This window comes from Melospiza georgiana, chromosome 29 (genome assembly GCF_028018845.1).
Source record: "Melospiza georgiana isolate bMelGeo1 chromosome 29, bMelGeo1.pri, whole genome shotgun sequence".
Lineage (NCBI taxonomy): Eukaryota > Metazoa > Chordata > Aves > Passeriformes > Passerellidae > Melospiza > Melospiza georgiana.
Window position 1 is genome coordinate 3,003,391 of NC_080458.1, and position 18,217 is coordinate 3,021,607.

Genomic DNA, 18,217 nt, shown 5'->3' on the forward strand with positions numbered 1-18,217 from the left:
TAAAGCAAATAAAGTTTGAAGAAACAAATAAATAGGAATTGGGGATGTTCTATTAGTTCCAGAAGCAGGGTGAAATTTGTTATGATGGGATTTACAGATGCAGTTTGACACAGTTTGACATATGAGTGCTCCCAGAGGAAGGGAAAATGGTAGTTAAACTGCTCTAATAAAGGGCAGAGGATGAGGGCAAAATTCATGAGATGGTGTGGGCAAAACCAAAAAACCGAGGTAAACAGAACATGAAACCTATAGTAATAAAAATAGTTGATGAGAACCATCCTGTCTGGGTATATACAATACCCACTCTCCCTGGAGGGGGAGACAAGGACTACTGCTGCTGATCTAGGACCTACTTGAGGACAGGACCTTAGGACTATGTATGTCCCCCCATAATACACCCATATTTCCAGTAAAGAAGTCAGATGGGACTTACAGGCTTGTCCAAGATTAAGAGAAGTGAACAAAAGAACAGTGAATTGATACTCAGTAGTGCCTAACCCCTAAACACTACTGAGTAATATCCCCCCAACACACCAGTGGTTTAGCATGACAGACCTAAAAGATGCTTTTTGGGTGTGCCCACTGCCAGGGGAAAGTGGGATGTATTTGCATTTGAATGGGAGGACCCTGATTCTGGGAGGAAGGAACTTGGTGGACTAGGTTACCCCAAGGGTTTTTTGAATACCCAAACCTGTTTGGTCAAACCCTAGCAGAAGTAATACATTAAATACATCTTCTCCATTAAACCTGAGATAAAGTTCATCAAATATGTAAATTATTTGCTTCTTCATAGCAAGAAGAAAAAGAAGTTTGGAAATCCACCATAGTGTTGTTAAATTTTCTGGGGGACCAAGGACTTCTGGTATCAAAAGGGATACTCAAATTTGTAGAGAGAGAAGTAAATTACCTAGAACATGTGATTTGTCAAGGGAGCCGGTGGCTGAACCCTGAGAGAATTACGGGAATAGTCTCACTCCCATGGCCAAAAACTAAGAGAGAAGTCAGAAGGTTTTAGGTCTGTTGGGGTATTGTAGGCTATGGATTGAAGGATACATGAAGGCCATCAAGTTCTTGTATGAAAAGTTAGTTGAAGAAGAGATTAGGTGGGAAAAAGACAATGAAAAATGTTTGAAGCTTTTAAAACAAAAATTAGTCAGTGCACCAGCACTGAGTCTTCCTGCCTTAGACAAACCGTTCTATGTGTTTGTGGATATGGAAAAAGGGGTAGCGCATGGAGTACTAGCCAAAGACTGAAAGACAACCAGAAAAACACCAAGACAGCCAAAAAGTGGATCAAGCTTCCACCAACCAGCTCGAGAACTGTCTTCCTGTTTTAATGGGTTAGAATTACCAGCCTCTGTTGACGAGAAGAACGCACGGGACTCTAAAAGGTAATGGGACAGATTCTCTAAGAAAATAAGACAAAGGAAGGAGGGCAAGAGTGTGTTGGCCCCTTTGTTTGCTACCAAGAAGGATCCATAGCCCTGTTGTGGGTAGCAACCCCATAGCCATGGTAAGGTAGGGACAAAAGGCCATACCTGACCTCTATAATTCCTCAACTGTCTTTTAATTCAACAGGGACTGGAGGACAGGACCGAGTTGGCCTCTGTACTCACCCCTAAGATACACTGACTACGGGTAGCAGCCGCATAGGCACAGTAGGTGGGAACAAAAACCATACTGGACCTCTGTGATGCCCTTTTGTCCATTCCAAATAAGTGTGTCTAAGGAAAACCTGAGATTTTTTCTCCTGTTCCCACTGTTTCCTTGCCCACATCAACAGATGCTGGTATGACTCATTCAAGAAACTGATAAAATTTTTTACTTAATTGTTCAAGCAAAATTACTTCTAGAAAAAGAAAAGGGCAGCTTGTTATAGATGAGTAATCCTATGGTGGACTATCACAATTAAGGGGCGAACATTAAATATAAGTTAAGACAAGTTTTGTAGATGTATAGTCATCCTTCCCCTCCCTTTTGCATTGTTATCACAGGATGGCCTCAGTAGTCGGGGCATTTGAGAGGGTCAGCTTTTTACTGTGGCAGCACTTGACCTCCAATCAAGGTGTTAGACAGTGATCTCCACCACTGGACAGTGAAGAAGGAGTCGATTGAGAAGACTTTGGGAGGGGCTAGAGGTATAAAAGACAGAGCATCCGTTTTGTAGATGAGCACATAGTGACGGAATCCTTTGCTCCTGGTGCTGTGTTCTTTTCTTTATTCAGTCTTCTGTTGTATTTTGATAAGGTCTTAATAAACAATTTACATTTTTGAAAGTAAAAATCATTTCTCACATGGGGTTAGGGAATGTGGGGCAAGGTTGTCCACACTGGGTCAGTGCTTGGGGTAAAACTTCACTGACCTGGCCAGACTTCCTTAGGAGAGACCCTGGACCAATATCAACCACAGAATGCTGCAATCACCTCTTGTACAATTGAAACAGCAATAAAGGCACCCTTTAAGATAGGAATACATATTGCTAAGAAGCTCTTTGAAATATTTTTCCATAACTGTAAAAGGAAATCTTCCTGATGAACTGCTCCAGACCAGAGGAAAATCAAGGCAGAGCCATGGTTTGTCAGGACTTGCTTGATCCTGATGAGCCCTGTGGTGCATTTAGAGCACAGCCCTGGAACCTCAGGGCCTGAGAGGAGATTGCACAAACCTTTCCAGGAGTCAAAGTCAGAGGAAACACCCGAAGTGTCTCGAAGCAGGAATGGGTTCGACTGTGGTCCATCTGCACCACAGACCCCACATGGATTCCTTGGAGGAGAGATTTTGAGGACAGGATGGCACAAAAACCTCTCAGAGACTCAGTGTAGAACAGAAATTTCAAAGTACCTTAAAAACTTTGAGTACCACAAAGTATTAATGAGCCCCAAGTAGTGTCTGTACAAAGCTCTCAATGGACTTGTTAAAGCAGATAATTGGTGTCGTGATTGCACAAAGCTCTCACAGAGTCTGTATCAAAATGGAAACACCAAGTACCTTAAAAAAACTGAAGTACCTTGAAGTATTAATGAGCCCCACAGAGTGTTGCTACTGACAAAGCCTCTCCAGGGACTGATTACAGCAGATAATTGGAGGCCATGATTGCACAAAAATCTCAGAGACTCCAAGGCAAAAGCAAAACCCAAAGTCCTTTGAAAAACTCTGTGAGCATTAAGGAGTCCCCAGGGCCATTCCTGAGTAAGGCTCACCAGAGACTCCTTTGAGCAGATCGTTGAGGCCACTGGGATGTGGGCTGGGGGGGGATGCTGAGGGCAGGACAAGGGGGTGACAGTGCCCAGCCTGGCTGGGGCTGTGACAGGAGGCCCCAATGCCTCAGGACAAGGTGTCTCCTCACAGCCCTTGGTGGCACAGACCCTGCTGTGCCCCAGGGCACCAAAACTTGGCTTCTCTTTGTCCCCACCTGTCATCACTGCCTCCAGTTCTCTCCTCTGCCTGGGGCCTGGGGACACTTTCTCAGTGGTGTCCCTCAGTGGGACCCATTAAAAGTCCAAGAAACTTTGGAGCTGGATTCTGATTTGGAGTTCTGGAGAGGTTTCTTCAGCTCCCTCTCAGGGACTGATGTGCAGGGCCTGAGCACAAAGCCCCAGAGGCTCATTAATGTCCTTGCTGCTGAGCTGGGCTGGGCTCCTGGCACAGAGGCAGCTCCTGGTAACCAAGAAGAGCTTCAAAAGCACATTTCTCTTGATGAGCAGCTCCTGTGCCAGCCCAGCAGGGCTGGGGCACTGCCTGCAGCCAGCCCGGGTACAGCACAGAGGCACAGAGAGCTTCAATCAGTCAGGGGTGGGAAGGGGCTGAGAAGTGCCTGGGGCAGAATCACTGCCAGCCCTTGGCACAGGAACCTCTGGCTGCAGGACAATGCAGCTGCAGCTCCTGGAGTGATCTCCTAAAGCTGGAACATCCCAATGCCTACAGACCCTGTGAGTACATTCTCTGATTGTCTCTTGTGCAGAGCCGCCAGGGGTGCCCAGGGCTGTCCTGCAGAGCAGGGTCCTGCAGAGCCCAGGGTGCTGTGCTGGGGCAGGGACTCTGCTGCCTGCCAGGGACAGCTCTCAGCCAGCCCTGGCAGCTGCTCCCAGCACTGGGGGACAAGGTCTGGGTGGGAGGAGACAGCTGGTAAGACTTGGAAGTGTTCTCCTTGTGTGGGGATGATGCTGCATTGTTCAGGACTGCTCCCAGCATGGCATTTAACTGCAGAATGTTTTCAAGTAGATTATACAGGGAATAGAGCAAGGCAGAGGCTGCATAAAAGGGGAATTTTTGTTTTATTACTCTACTGCTCTGGGTTTCCTGGATGGGAAATTGCACATAGATAATCATCTCTCAGTCCAGGATGAGAAAAAAGAAATTTTTCTCCAATCTTACTAAATCAGGAAATTACAGATATCAGCACAGGGCCCTTAGAGGCAGCATCAGTGTCGCTTTGCCAACCTCCTTAGGGTTGCTCTGATGTTGCTATCAGAGCCTGCAGAGCCAGAGCTGCCCCTGAGCAGTGCTTGAGATGGGAGGGGTGTGCAGGGCAGAGCTGGCAGGGGTGTGCAGGGCAGAGCTGAGCCCCTAGGGCTGGGCTGGGCTCTGGCAGCGCTGGCAGGGCCCAGCCATGGGCACCCTGTGCTGGCAGGGACAGCTCCAGGCAGCAGAGCCCTGGGCAGGCAGTGGGGGGAAAGTGCCTCCAGGCTGTGCTGGGATATTTAAAGTACTATCCAAGACCAACTATTCCATGATTAGTTTTTTCACAGATCCCCATGCCAAGGCACCAGCAAATGTCCAACAGCAGCTCCATCAGGCACTTCCTCCTGCTGGCATTGGCAGACACGCGGCAGCTGCAGCTCCTGCATTTCTGCCTCTTGCTGGGCATCTCCCTGGCTGCCCTCCTGGGCAACGGCCTCATCATCAGCGCTGTAGCCTGCGGCCACCACCTGCACACGCCCATGTTCTTCTTCCTGCTCAACCTGGCCCTCAGCGACCTGGACTCCATCTGCACCACTGTCCCCAAAGCCATGCACAATTCCCTTTGGGACACCAGGAGAATCTCCTGTACTGGATGTGCTACCCAAGTATTTCTGCTTATCTTCTTCATGGTAGCAGAACTTTCTCTCCTGACCATCATGTGCTATGACCGCTACGTGTCCATCTGCAAACCCCTGCACTATGGGACCCTCCTGGGCAGCAGAGCTTCTGTCCACATGGCAGCAGCTGCCTGGGCCAGTGGTCTTCTCTATTCAGCGCTGCACACAGTCAATACATTTTCCCTGCCCCTGTGCCATGGCAATGCCCTGGGACAGTTCTTCTGTGAAATCCCACAGATCCTCAAGCTCTCCTGCTCCAGTTCCTACCTCAGGAAACTGGGGCTTCTCAGTGTTAGTGCCTTTTTGGTGTTTGGTTGTTCTGTGTTCATTGTTTTCTCCTATGTGCAGATCTTCAGAGCAGTGCTGAGGATCCCTTCTGAGCAGGGACGGCACAAAGCCTTTTCCACATGCCTCCCTCACCTGGCTGTGGTCTCCCTCTTTGTAAGCGCTGCTTTTTTCGCCTACCTGAAGCCCCCCTCCATCTCGTCCCCATCCCTGGATCTGGTCCTGTCAGTTCTGTACTCAGTGGTGCCTCCAGCCCTGAACCCCCTCATCTACAGCCTGAGAAACCAGGAGCTCAAGGCTGCAGTGAGGAGACTGATGATTGGATGGTATCAGAAACGTTAAACTGTTGGCCAGTTAAAATCAATCATTTGTAATAAAAGTAAACTTTGTCACTTCTCATTGGTTTCATTTTGGAAGTTCTTTTAATTTGCTTTAGCTTTTTCATGTTGTCCAAAAAGAAATGTCATTATTTGTGCCATTTTTCATTTTGTTTCTCACCATCTTCTGTTTGGCCACAGATTGTGTCAATGAGTGGCTGCAACCTTGGTGGCTTTAAAGGAACTAAAGGAACTCCCAGCAAAGTTCTCTGCAGGGATCCCCCTTTTGTTGCCTTCTCTGGAGCTGCAGCAGCAATGTCTGTGTGCAGAGCTGGGACGATCAGTGTTGGCCCAGCAGCTGTGCCCAGCAGCAGCAGCAGTTGGTGTTGCCAGTGCTGCTGCCTATCCCGTTCTTGGCTGTTTTTGATGGCCTGGAAAGGCTCGGGATGGCCTTGGGACAGCCCGCGCTCCAAAGGACGAAAAGAGTCTTCAGGTTTTTTCTCTGTCTTCAGTGTTTATTAGTTTTTATCTACAAGATTTTCTCTCGGCCCGACAGAGGTCCGCACAGCACGCCGGCCATGAGCACACTGAGAGCCCTCGGGGTGGTCACTTATCTTTATACCCAAAACTACATATAAGATATTTACCTCTTTTCCCCAATGCCTTTTATCCTTATTGATAAGTGAACTTTTAGTAAGAACCAATCCCAAAGTGCCACCACCACCACAGAAGATGGAGGACAAGAAGAAGGAGAAGAAGGACAGGACATACCCCAATTCCTCCATCTTACTTCTCTAGACCCCCCTGTACCGAAATTCTAAAACCTGTGTTTCACACTATAATTAACCTATCCCTTCACCATTTATCCCCGTGAGATCCACCCATCCTCATAGAGGTGTCATCTCCTGTGCAGGATCAAAGTCCAGCCACCAGACACTTCTGGCAACATTCCAGGACCTCCGAGCCCCCCAAGGGTTATCTCGGTGACTCTGCACATCAGGACTGATGTGCTGAGTTCCCACAGCTGCCATGGCCCTGCCCCGCTGCCCTGGTGGCCCTGGTGTTGCTGTAGGGCCTGAGTGCTCTCAGGGCCAGGCACAGCCCTGGGGGTGGCAGTGCCGGGGCTGCAGCAGGGACAGGCCATGGGCACTGCTGGGGCAGTGCTGACACCTCAGGCCAGGGCCGGGGGGCTCCAGGCTTTTTGCCCAGGCTCTCTCAAGAACATGCCCAGGCCAATGCTCAGTACAGAAAAGTCCCGTGAGCAGCCCCAGGCTGGCTGTGGGCAAACAGCATGGCTGGGGCTCTGCAAGGGCCCTGGGGGAGACGGGAAGGAGCAGCAGAGCAGAGGCTGATCCATCCCCAGTGCGCTGCACAGCCCAGGGCAGCGTCCCAGAGCGTCCTGATGGAGCTGCCAACAACATCCCCCTCTGCAGCCCTGGCCTCTCCCCCAGATCACACAGGTGACCCATCCTTGCAGGCACAGACATGGCAGCGCTGGCTCAGCAGCCCTGTTTGTATTGCACAGAGCGGGCAGGAGCACCCCCATGCTGTTGCTGTGGGGACATGAACATGAGGGAGCACAAATGCCATCAGCCCCTGGGGCCAGCAAGGGCTGGGGGACACCACAGAAACCACTCAGCTTTGTCCTGGCCTCTGCACTCAGCCAGAAAGTTTGTTCCCATCAGCTGGGAGTTTCCTGTCCCACTGCAGATGCTGTTGTTCAGAGCCAGGGCTGCCTGGCAACCATCCCCAAACTGCCCTAAGCATTTCCTTTCCTTTACCTTTTCTTTCTTTACTCTTCCCTGTTCAGATTTCTTCCTTTTGCCCACCTCTGTTCCCTGCCCTGCAAACAGCCCATCCCTGTTTGCCCTTTCCTCTCTGGCCCCACACCCCATTGAAGGTCCTGGCTTGGCATCATGAGAACGTCCCTTGGGCAGCAGGATCATCCTACAAATGCTGCAGGAATTGTCTGCAGGCTCCTGCAATGCCTCCTGCTGCTCCCTTGCCAGAGGCACTCCAGACCAGGGGGGCACATCTGGGCTGCTGTGTCTGGCTCTGGGGCTCCCTGTTCTGGGCAGTGAGGAGGAGCTGCAGAGGCTCTGTAGGACTGACAGGATGGGCTTTGGGGCTGGCAGGAGAAGCTGAGGGACCTGGGCTTCTGGAAGTTCTGAAGATGAGGCCCAGTGCTCATCCTTCAACTACTCCAAGGGTGCTGCACTGTCACAGTGGAGCCCAAGTTCCTGCACTGTTACCAGGGACCCTTGTTTCCATGGGGCACCACAATGTCAAAATTGTTCCTTTAGTTGCCAGAGTCCTTGCAATGGAGCAATGCCCCCTTGATTCCATTGTCCCCATGCTCTCCCAAGGTCTCCTTGGTTCTGTAGTGGTACAATGGACCCTTGGTTCCACAAGGCCCTGCAGTGTCACAGTGGCCTCTGTGGCTCTACCAGGACCCAGACTGTCACAATGAACTCTTTGCTTCCATTCAGCCCCACAGTGTCACAATGGCCCCTTGGCTCTGTGCTGCCATGTCACACAGAGTGTCACCATGGTCCTCTTAATGCCACCAGGCCCTGCAGTGTCACAATGGCCCTTTGCTTCCCCAGGGCACTGCAGTATCACAATCATCAGAGAATCCACCAGGCTGGAAAAGACCTTGGAGAGCATCAAGTCCAACCTGGGACCCAACACCACCTTGTCACACAGGCCATGGCACTGAGTGCCACACTCAGTCTTTCCTTAAACATTTCCAGGGATGGTGACTCACCCATCTCCCTGGGCAGCCCATTCCAATGCCCAATCACCCTTCCTGTGGAGCATATTTCCTAATGACCAGCCTAAATGTTCCCTGATGGACCTGAAGGCTGTGTCCTCTTGTTCTGTCAGTGTTCCCTGGGAAAAGAGCCCAAGCCCCAACCTGGCTGCACCCTCCTGTCAGGGAGTTGTAAAGAGTGATAGGGTCTTCTCTGAGCCTCCTCTTCTCCAGGATAAACAACCCCAGCTCCCTCAGCTGCTCCTCACAGGACTTGTGTTCCAGACCCCTCCCCAGCCTTGTTGCCCTTCTCTGGACATTCTACAGCCCCTCCATGTCCTTCCTAAACTGGGGGGCCCAGAACTGGAAACAGCACTCAAGGTGCTGCCCAAGCAGTGCTGAGCACAGGGGAGGAATCCCTGCCCTGCTCCTGCTGGACACGCCATCCCTGATCCATAGGATTGCCAGGGGTTGGATGAGGGAAATGGTGGGGAGGGAGTGGGGACAAAGTGTTTTATTGTCAGCCATGGATGGTCTAGATTTTTGTATCTAATCAGACTGCATTAGAAGGTGCTGGACGTCAATATCAATTGGACATTGGTGAAAACAAACTACAAAACGAAAACAAAATAGGACAAAACTATTCTCTCTGCATTGTTTTCTGTAAAGTACATTCACTTTGATGACACTTCTGAATGTTGTCTAAATAACTACAGAATAATTGAAAATTTCAATTATTCCCATAAGCTTTTCTTGTTCAGTTGTTTTGAACAAATGTTCATGAACCTTTTTCACCGAATTCCTGAACTGAAGAGCTAAAGAAAGAAGAGGCCTCTGGAGTAATAACATTCATCAGCAACCTCCAAGCAGCTTAGAATCCATCCCAATCAGAGCAGCAATGAACAGAAATGGGCACAGCTTTGTGGCTGCCCCAGCTTTGGCATGGGCCCTGGGCCTGGAGCAGGAGCAGCTCTTGAGGGCCCCAAGGCCACAGCTCTTGTGCTGCCCTGGGCAGATGGGATGGCAGCAGGGGCTGCAGAGCTCTCAGCACCTCAGCCCGAGGGGAGCAGGGCAGCCACGGAGCCTCCTTTGGCCTTGGCCCAGCACCTTCCCCCATGGCTGGGGCTGAGTCCTGTGGCAGCTGCAGCTGCTGCTGTGCCCTTGCCAGGGGCTGAGGCCGTGGGGCAGTGCCCAGAGAAGCCTGGCCTGAGCAGAGCTGTGGGGCCAGAGCCAGCTGGGCTGGGCTGGGGAGAGGCCCTTGGTGCTGCCCAGATCTCAGGGCAGGTGGCAGAACTTGCAGAGAGCTGGGCTGGGCTCAGAGAGCCTGGCCCAGAAACCATCAGTGTCCATCTCAGCCTGGCTGAGCGTGCAGGGGCAGGACTCAGGCCAGGCCTTGTGGGGCAGGGCCAGTGCCTGTGCCAGGCATTGCAAACAGGCAAATGGCCCAGAGAGGAGGCTGCTCGGTGCCATTTGGTGCATGGACAGAGCAGGGAGGTGGCCCAGGACATTTGTCAGCACCAGCCTCTGTGCCCATGTGTTGGCAGCCCTGCTGCTGAGCCCAGCTTTGGCCTGGGCTGAGTTTGGCTGTGGTCCAGCTCCATCCTCCTCCGGGGCTCAGGGCCAGTTCTCAGCCATGGCCAGCCCTGGCTGCCGCTCTGCCAACCCAGAGGTCGGCAGAGCCCAGGACAGGGCTTTCTGTGCAGCCCCACAGGTGCCACGGCCTCTGCAGGAGCTGGCAGAGGCTGCCCAGCAGAGAGGCCATGGAACACACCTCAGGGCACAAGTGGCACTGCCTGTTCACGGGCACAAATCTGATGTCTGCCTGGAAAGGGGCACAGGTTTTAACACCATTGGTTTCATAACATACAAGCATATTTTTGTTATCTAGGTCATTTAAATACTTTTAAGAAATGGCAAATTGTTCCCGCCAGGAACAGGAATTTCCTGGATCTACTGAATCCTTTTAGTGATGGCAGGAGAAGAAATACTGATCTTCCCCTCTGCCTTTGCCATCAATATTCAGTCTAATATTTCATGACAATCCTTCCTTCAGATGTTTCCAGGTCTCCTGGATAAATGGCCATGTCTAAGGACATCTCTGCACTTGACCAGCTAGATCTATTTCCCTTCCATTTCTCCCAGATTTCCTCCTCCAGATGCTTTCTGGACATTTGAGTGCCTCTCAACTGACTGGGTTCATGCTTTGAACTTCAGGACATTCCTCAACTTTTCCGAAATTGAAATAAATATCACATTTCTTAAGATCCTAATTACATTTATAACTATCTTAGAATTACCTTTTCCTATGTTTTGTCTAAAACTCTTCCTGTACAGAAATCCCTGGGGGACGGTGGGCATGTCAGAAGCTGCTGAGACATCACAGAGAGCTGAGGGAAAGCTGTGATTATTTAACTGTTCCAATGTTCAACTTGTGTTTGTTGGCAAGAAACCTTTCTGTGCCTCTGAGTGTCACCAGTTCCTGAGCCCAAAAAACACAAATCTGATGAGTTGTGGTTCCCACTGCAGGGGCTGCACTTGGACCTTGACTGTGCACAGGAGAGCTCTTCATCCTCTTTCTCTCTTTTCCTCCCTCTGGCATGGAGGGAGCTTCTGACTTCAACCTGTGATTCATGTGTGCAAAGAGCAAATCTGGGCAGAATTGGGGCAGGGAGGGTTTGGGTGGACCTTGGGTTCTGTGCTGGGCACAGAAGGTGTTTTCCATTGATCTGAGACTGTCTGCTGTGGAAAGTGGATTTAATACCCAGCAGAGGAATGACTTTTGCATTTGATGGAGCTGTGCCTTCCCCTGGCTTTTCTGGCTGACAAGAAATGAACATCCCTCTGTGTCTTGGGCAGCTCCTTCTCCAAGGAAAGCAGGTGGGAGTTGGAGCCAAGGAGCTGAAAGCTGCAGGTGCAGCCTGGGCTGGAGGGAGCTCAGATTTGCACAAGGCTGCTCTGAGTGCCAGGGCTTGGGAACTGAGTGCCAGTGCCAGGGAAATGGTGGGGTGGGGGTAGGGACAGAGTCTGATTGATTGCCATCCATGAAGGGCCTTGATTTTCATATCCATGCAAACTGCAAGAGGAGGTACTTGCATTCAGTATCAACTGGAGATTGCACATATCAATTTATGAACAGGAAAACAAAACTAAACAAGACCTAAAAATCTATTCTCACTGTCTTTTTAAATATCTTGTATTCACTTTGAATACACTACTGAGATCTACTTAACCACAAAAGATTTGGAAATTAAATCAAGTTATTTCCAGAGGCTTCGCTTGTTCAGGTGTTCTGAATGTCAATGAGCCCTGGGACACTGAATTCCTGCACTACAGAGATGAAGGCTGAACAAGCCTCTGGAGCAGGAAAATTCAGCAGCAGCCTCCAAGGTGCTGAGAATGTCAGCAGCCCCCACTGAGGCCATCCCTGCCCAGAGACCGTGGGGGAATGGGCAGACAAGGAGAGTGTCCCTGGGGCTGGGGCAGCACAACTCAGAGGCACCAGGGGCTGCAGCTGGGAAATGGAGTGTGGAATGTGGCTGGGAAAGCCCTGCCTGGGCTGTGCCAAGCAGGACAGACAAGCCCTGACTCCCATCCCACCAAACAACTCTCTCAATGAGACATTTAAAAGGAATTACAATTGTTTGTGTCCTCTGGTTGAACTCACTGGAGAAATACCAGCAAGAGATTCACAGGAGCTCCAAACAACCAAACAACCTTTACTGTCAACTTTAGAAAATCAGAGAAACTTTGGCAAATGGTTTATCATGATATTGTAGTGGTTTTGGTTTGTTAATTTAAGATTTTTTCCAATCTTGAGATCTCTTAATTAATGTATTTATGAGTGTGGTTGGTTTTAGTGTCGGTTAATTATTTATGTATTTATTTTGTTGTGAGATAGGATTATGAGAAAGGTAAAGAAGGCTTAAAATTTTAAAAGAGTATAAGAAAATTTTATTAAAAGCAAATGAAAAAGAAAAAAGTGGTAAGAATTAAATTCTTTAGAACACTTTTTTTTTCTTACAATTTTTTTTTAACCTGACAATGTAAAGAAACTAAACTAAAATTTTCTAGTAGTTTACTATTTCTAGAATTGTGTTTTTTTTAGTTTTAGGGAGAGAAGTTTTTCTTGTTAAGTTTATGGAGTTTTTTTTACAGGAGGAAAAATTTTTTTTTTGTGATTCTTAATTTTGTCATGGATAACAGTTGTATGAGGAACTTAGTTATTGTGAAGTTCTTTTATTGCTATAAGCTTTTTTACAGCTTATTGATGGGTCATGTCAACTTATGAGGTATTGTTTTAAAGGTGAGTTTTTTAAAGGTAAATGTTTTTATTATCTACTTTGTAAAATATTTTTATCTCTGGAAATAGAGATCTTCTCTTGTGGGTACTAGATTACTTTTTTTTCTGCCTGAACTTTATATGAAATTGCAGTTATTTTATAATTTATTTTAATATGGAGGGGTTTTTTGATATTGTTTTGAATATTTAAATTTTTTTATAGTTTTATGTGTTATAAAGAAAAAGAGTTTTTTCTTTATAGATTATAAGAGGATTTTAGTTTCAAGATTAAGGTATTTTTTCTTCTTTTTTATGGGATATTTATTTCTTCCTTTCTGACTTTGACGGTTTTATGGGGTTTTTTTAATGTTTCTATTTTGTTTTTTTTCTTTTACTTGAGGGATGATTGAAGTATTGAAAGGGTTAACATCTGACCCGCCAGTAACTTGTGATGGAAGTTGTGGTTGGGTTGTGTAAGGATTGGTTTTATGGTTGGTTTTTGAGTTTTTTTGTGTTTAGTTGTAGGGTTATTTTGTATGAGTTGTAGGATGTAGGAGTTTTTGGTTTTAGTTGTGTTAGGGGGGAGGGGACATGGTGGTAAGATTTTAATATCTGTGACTAGGTTTTTTCTGGTTGGGGTTTTGTAGCCTCTTTTGTTTTCCCAGTCCCAGCTCTCCCAGTCCCTTCACCCCTTTCCTTGACTCTGAGCCCCTGAACCTCCTTCTCAGCTCTGCCAGCTCTTCATGTCCTGTTGTATTCATATTATTGTATTTCATATTTCTAGAGTCTCACACACAGCTCTTCACAGCAGTATTGCTCCAGCTTCTTCATTAGGACTTCTCTCCAGCTCTCCCTGACTGCCCCACCCCCTTTTATCCCAGCTACCTCCGCGGGTTACAGCTGCTGCCCAATTAAGGGCATCACAGCTGCAGCCCATTTACAATAACTCGAATCAGGGCAGGGTCACTTATACAATAGAGATCTTTTACTGCAATACATATATTTACTCAGGCCCCTATCATGTCCCCCTTTTTCTTGGCCTGTGGAACGCCCTGGATCCCAAACTCTCACTTTCAGCCCCCCAGCTCTCCCAAATCTCCATGTCCCCCCGTTCTCCCCTCCCTCCAGTACCAGGAAGTGGTGCTGTCAGAGCCTGGCCCGGGGGTCCCCAGTCCTTGATTGTGGGGGATGTGGATGGGAGGGACCCCCTGGGAGCACTGGGGCAGCGAGCAGGGCTGGATGGAGCCACAGAAAGCAGGGATGGTGGGAGGAGTTGAGCTGAGCTATTGGAATACCCAGAGCTGGGATGTTGGGATGGCCAGGGCTGGGATATTGGCACAGACAGAGCTGGGATATTGGGATGGCCAGAGCTGGGATATTAGGATGGCCAGGGCTGGGATATTAGGATGGCCAGGGCTGGGATATTGGGGTAGCCAGGGCTGGGATATTGGGATAGCCAGAGCCGGGATATTGGGGTGGCCAGGGCTGGGAGATTGGGATGGCCAGGGCTGGGAGATTGGGATGGCCAGGGCTGGGATATTGGGATAGCCAGGGCTGGAAGATTGGGATAGCCTGAGCCGGGATATTGGGATAGGCAGGGCCGGGATGTTGGGATAGCCAGGGCTGGGATACTGGGATAGCCAGGACTGGGATACTGGGATGGCCAGAGCTGGGATACTGGGATGGCCAGAGCTGGGATATTGGGATAGCCAGGGCTGAGATTTTGGGATAGCCAGAGCTGGGATATTGGGATAGCCAGGGCGGGGATTTTGGGATAGCCAGAGCTGGGATATTGTGATAGGCAGGGCCAGGATGTTGGGATAGCCAGGGCTGGGATATTGGGATATCCAGCACTGGCTCAAGGACAGGACCCGGCCCGTGGCTGACAGTTCCCTGGAGACAGGGCGGGTACAACCAGAGTGGGGGGAGTGGAGGGAGCCTGGTCTGGGCTGGGATCTGTGAGAATGGAGGGCTCTGAGGGACTGGGATGGGATCTCTGGGGATGGGGGGGATATGTGGGGCTGGGATGGGAATCCAAGGGGCTCCCTGGGGCTGGGACACAACTCCATGGATCTGTTCTGTCCTCCTTCCCAGGTCTCCACATGCTGCAAGTGGTTTCCAGCTGTGACCTCCTGTCCAACGGAGCGTCTATGGATCCCACCGGTATGGCTACAAGGGCTGGGATTTCATCTCCTTCCAGCTGGGATCCAGGAGCTTTGCAGTATCCGATGGTGCCACCTGGATCAGCCAGAGGTGCTGGGAATCCAAAGGGATCATGGTGGAGCAGACGAAGCATTACCTGGGACACACCTGGGTGGAAATACGTCAGATGGGGTTGGGTGGCTCAGGAGCACAAAGGTGGGTGTGGGAGGGGAAGGGAAATTCCTATGGGAATGGGGGATTCAGGAATGGGGGACTTGGGAATGCAGGAATTGCCATGGAATTTCCATGGCCAGATCTCACTCTCATTCCAGTCAGGTGAGAATTCCATGGATGGATCCCCCCCTAACCCACTGCCATGGGAATTCCATGGGGAAAAGATTTGAATGGATGACCAAAGCAATGCCAGCAGTGCAATGAGAAGTAATCCCTGCTGGGATTCCATGGGACATCAATCCTAATCCTTTGCCCAGACTGGCTCTGCTGTGCCTATGGCAACGCCAGGGGAGTGCCCTGTCCCTGCCCTGAGCCCAGCATGAGCCTTTGCTTGGCTTTTCTGGCCCTGCCCGGGGCAGGAGGGCACTGCTGGCGTGGCTTTGATGGCCCCGGGCACCCAGCCAGGCTGCAGCCACTGCAGGGGCTCCTGGGGAATGTTCCAGAGCGAAGCTCAAAGCAAACAACAGTTCCTGGAGGGGATTCTGCCCGTGGGCCTGTGCTGGGAGCCCAAGGGCAACAGCCCCAAAGTGCTGGAGCTCAGTGTCCCTCAGCTGTCCCTGTCCCTCAGCTGTCCCCTGTCCCTGTCCCTCAGCTGCTCCCTGTCCCTGTCCCCTGTCCCTCGGCTCTGTGGGGCCAGGGGTGGCAGCAGGACCCAAGGCAGCCCTGGGGGAGAACAACCCTGAGCCCCAGCTGGGCCGGTTCCCCCAGTTCTCCCCAGGTCACTCCCAGCATGGGCCCTGTGGCTCCCAGTCACCCCCAGGATGGTCCCAGTCACTTCCAGTTACACTCAGTATGATCCCAGTATCATCCTGGTCACTCCCAGTGTGATCCTGGTATGATCCCAAGTGTTCCCATTCACCTCTACTATAGTTCCAGGCACTGCCAGTATGGCTCCAGTCCTTCCCACTATGATTCCAGTATGAACCCCATCACTCTCAGTACGGTGCCACTTGCCCCCAGTATGGTTCCAGTCACTTCAAATCACCCAATATGATTCCAGTCACTCCCAGTATGATTCCAGTCACTCCCAGATACTCCCAGTAGTATTCCAGCAACTTCCTTTATGGCTCCTCTCGGATCCCAGTCACTCCTGGTCTTTCCCAGTATATCCCAGTTACCCCCAGTGTGCTTCCACTCACTCCCAGTTGCTCCCAGTAGCTTCCAGCATGATTCCAGTTGCCCATAGTCTCTCCCAGTCACCTCCAGCACAATTCCAGTCACTTCCTGTATATCCCAATTGCCCCAACATGGTCCCAATTGCCCTCAGCCTGCTCCCAGTCACTTCCAGTATGATTCCAGAAGGATCCCAGTCACCCTCAGTGTGATTCCAGTTGCTCCCAGTATGATCCCATTTGTCCCCAGCATGGTCCCATTTTCTCCCAGTGTGATCCCAGTCGCACCCAGTTGCCTCTAGGACCCACCCAGTCACTCCCAGTATGATCCTACTCTGATGCCATGATGATCCCAGTTGCTCCCAGCATGGTGCCAGTTGCTGCCAATCTGATCCCAGTTCCTCTCAGTGGCCTCTAGCACAGACCCAGTCACTCCAAGTATTATCCCAGTATGAATCCACTCTGACCCCAGTCTCCCCCAGCATGGTCCCAGTTAATCCCAGTTGCCCCCAGTGTAGACTCAGTCACTCCCAATTGGTCCAGGTGCCCCTGGCCAAGACTGGGTTTACACCTCCAAAATGCCCTATATCCAAAGACTATTCCCAGACAAAATCTGCCATTCCTGACAAGTCTGGCTGGCCTTGGCCCGTGAGGCTCTCACCTGCCTTCCAAACACTGTAGCTCTGTCCTTTCCTTGCTATGGAAAACAACTGTCCTTCTCATCCAGGTGCCCATGGACATAATTGTGTTCCACCTCCAAAACTGTTTGTTGTGACAGACTGGAGGAGATTGTTGGCTCAAAACATTTCATGTGTGGGGGAGGAAGGGGCAGGTCCAGCCTTGCCCTGCCCTGGAACCCCCATCCCCCTGATAGTGGAGACCTGGAAAAAGTTAAAGATAGAATCTAAAATGTTAGACTTTGTGATTTCCCAGATCAACTGCACCTGCATAAGCAGAATGATAAATTATATAATTGTCAGATGTAATGATTGTTTAGTAATTAAATAAAATTATTATATAACCATAAGAAGAATAACGAGAAACTATGTTGGAAATTCAGAGAGGGGCTAAATTTATGTATACAATAGAACAATATAAGTTTAATAATTCACATGAAAGTTATGTAACGATAGAGTATAAAACATGATCATTTCGGATGTATGGTTGGAGTCAGATTTGGGTTGAATATACCCCGATTCCCAGAGCTCTTAATAAAAAGCATCGCATACAATACCCCGTGATTATGTGTTTTTGAACGCTAACACCCCCAGAGCCTCCATCCCAGCCCAGCAGTGTCTGCCAGTCCCTGGCACAGCACAGGCAATGCTCCACAGCCACCTCTGCAGCCCCCAGCCCAGCTCCTGAGGGACCAAATGAGCCCAAGGCCCACCTGGGGGAAGAGCCCAGGAAGACCAAATGGAACTGAGGGCTGACCACAAGGCAAGCACACATCTTGACCGTACCTCCTCTTGGAATTTCCATCTGAACAGTTCTGGAATCAACAGAACTTGGTAGCTGTTTGTGTGCTCCTCTGTATTTTCCTTTATTTCTTTCTCTCCTTCTGTGTTTTCTTTTTCTTCTTCTAATTCCTCCTTCTTGCCAATTTGGAGTAACTTCAAATTGAACAGGCTTAGACTTTGTGAAGGTGAAGGGGCCAAGTTAATGCTTTGAGAAGTGTTTTGTGTTGATTGAATGTCATATTAAACCTTTTTCCAAAGTTTCTCTGATTTTCTAAAGTTACCAGTAAAAGCTGTTTTGTTGTTTTAAGCTCCGGAGAATCTTTTGTTGGTATTTCTCTAGTGAGTCCAACTCAGAGCATGGAAAGAATTGCAATTCCTTTTAAATGTCTCCTTGGGAGAGTCGTTTGGGGGATGGCAGTCAGGGCTTGTCTGTCCTGCTTGGCCCAGCCCAGGCAGGGCTTTCCCAGCCACACTCCACACTCCATTTCCCAGCTGGAGCCACTGGTGCCTCTGAGTTGTGCTGCCCCAGCCCCAGGGACGCTCTCCTTGTCTGCCCAT

The 18,217-nt window shown here is 49.7% G+C and overlaps 1 protein-coding gene across 1 annotated transcript; it reads left to right on the plus strand.

Annotated features, from left to right (window-relative positions):
* The first annotated feature begins 4,772 nt into the window (after window positions 1-4,772).
* LOC131094400 (olfactory receptor 14C36-like) lies at window positions 4,773-5,705 on the plus strand. Its single transcript, XM_058041993.1, has one exon. The coding sequence runs from the start codon at window positions 4,773-4,775 to the stop codon at window positions 5,703-5,705; it is 933 nt and encodes a 310-aa protein (XP_057897976.1).
* Window positions 5,706-18,217: the final 12,512 nt, after the last annotated feature.

Coding starts and splice junctions, on each gene's coding strand:
- LOC131094400 (XM_058041993.1), top strand. CDS start 4,773: ATGTCCAACAGCAGCTCCATCAGGCACTTCCTCCTGCTGGCATTGGCA.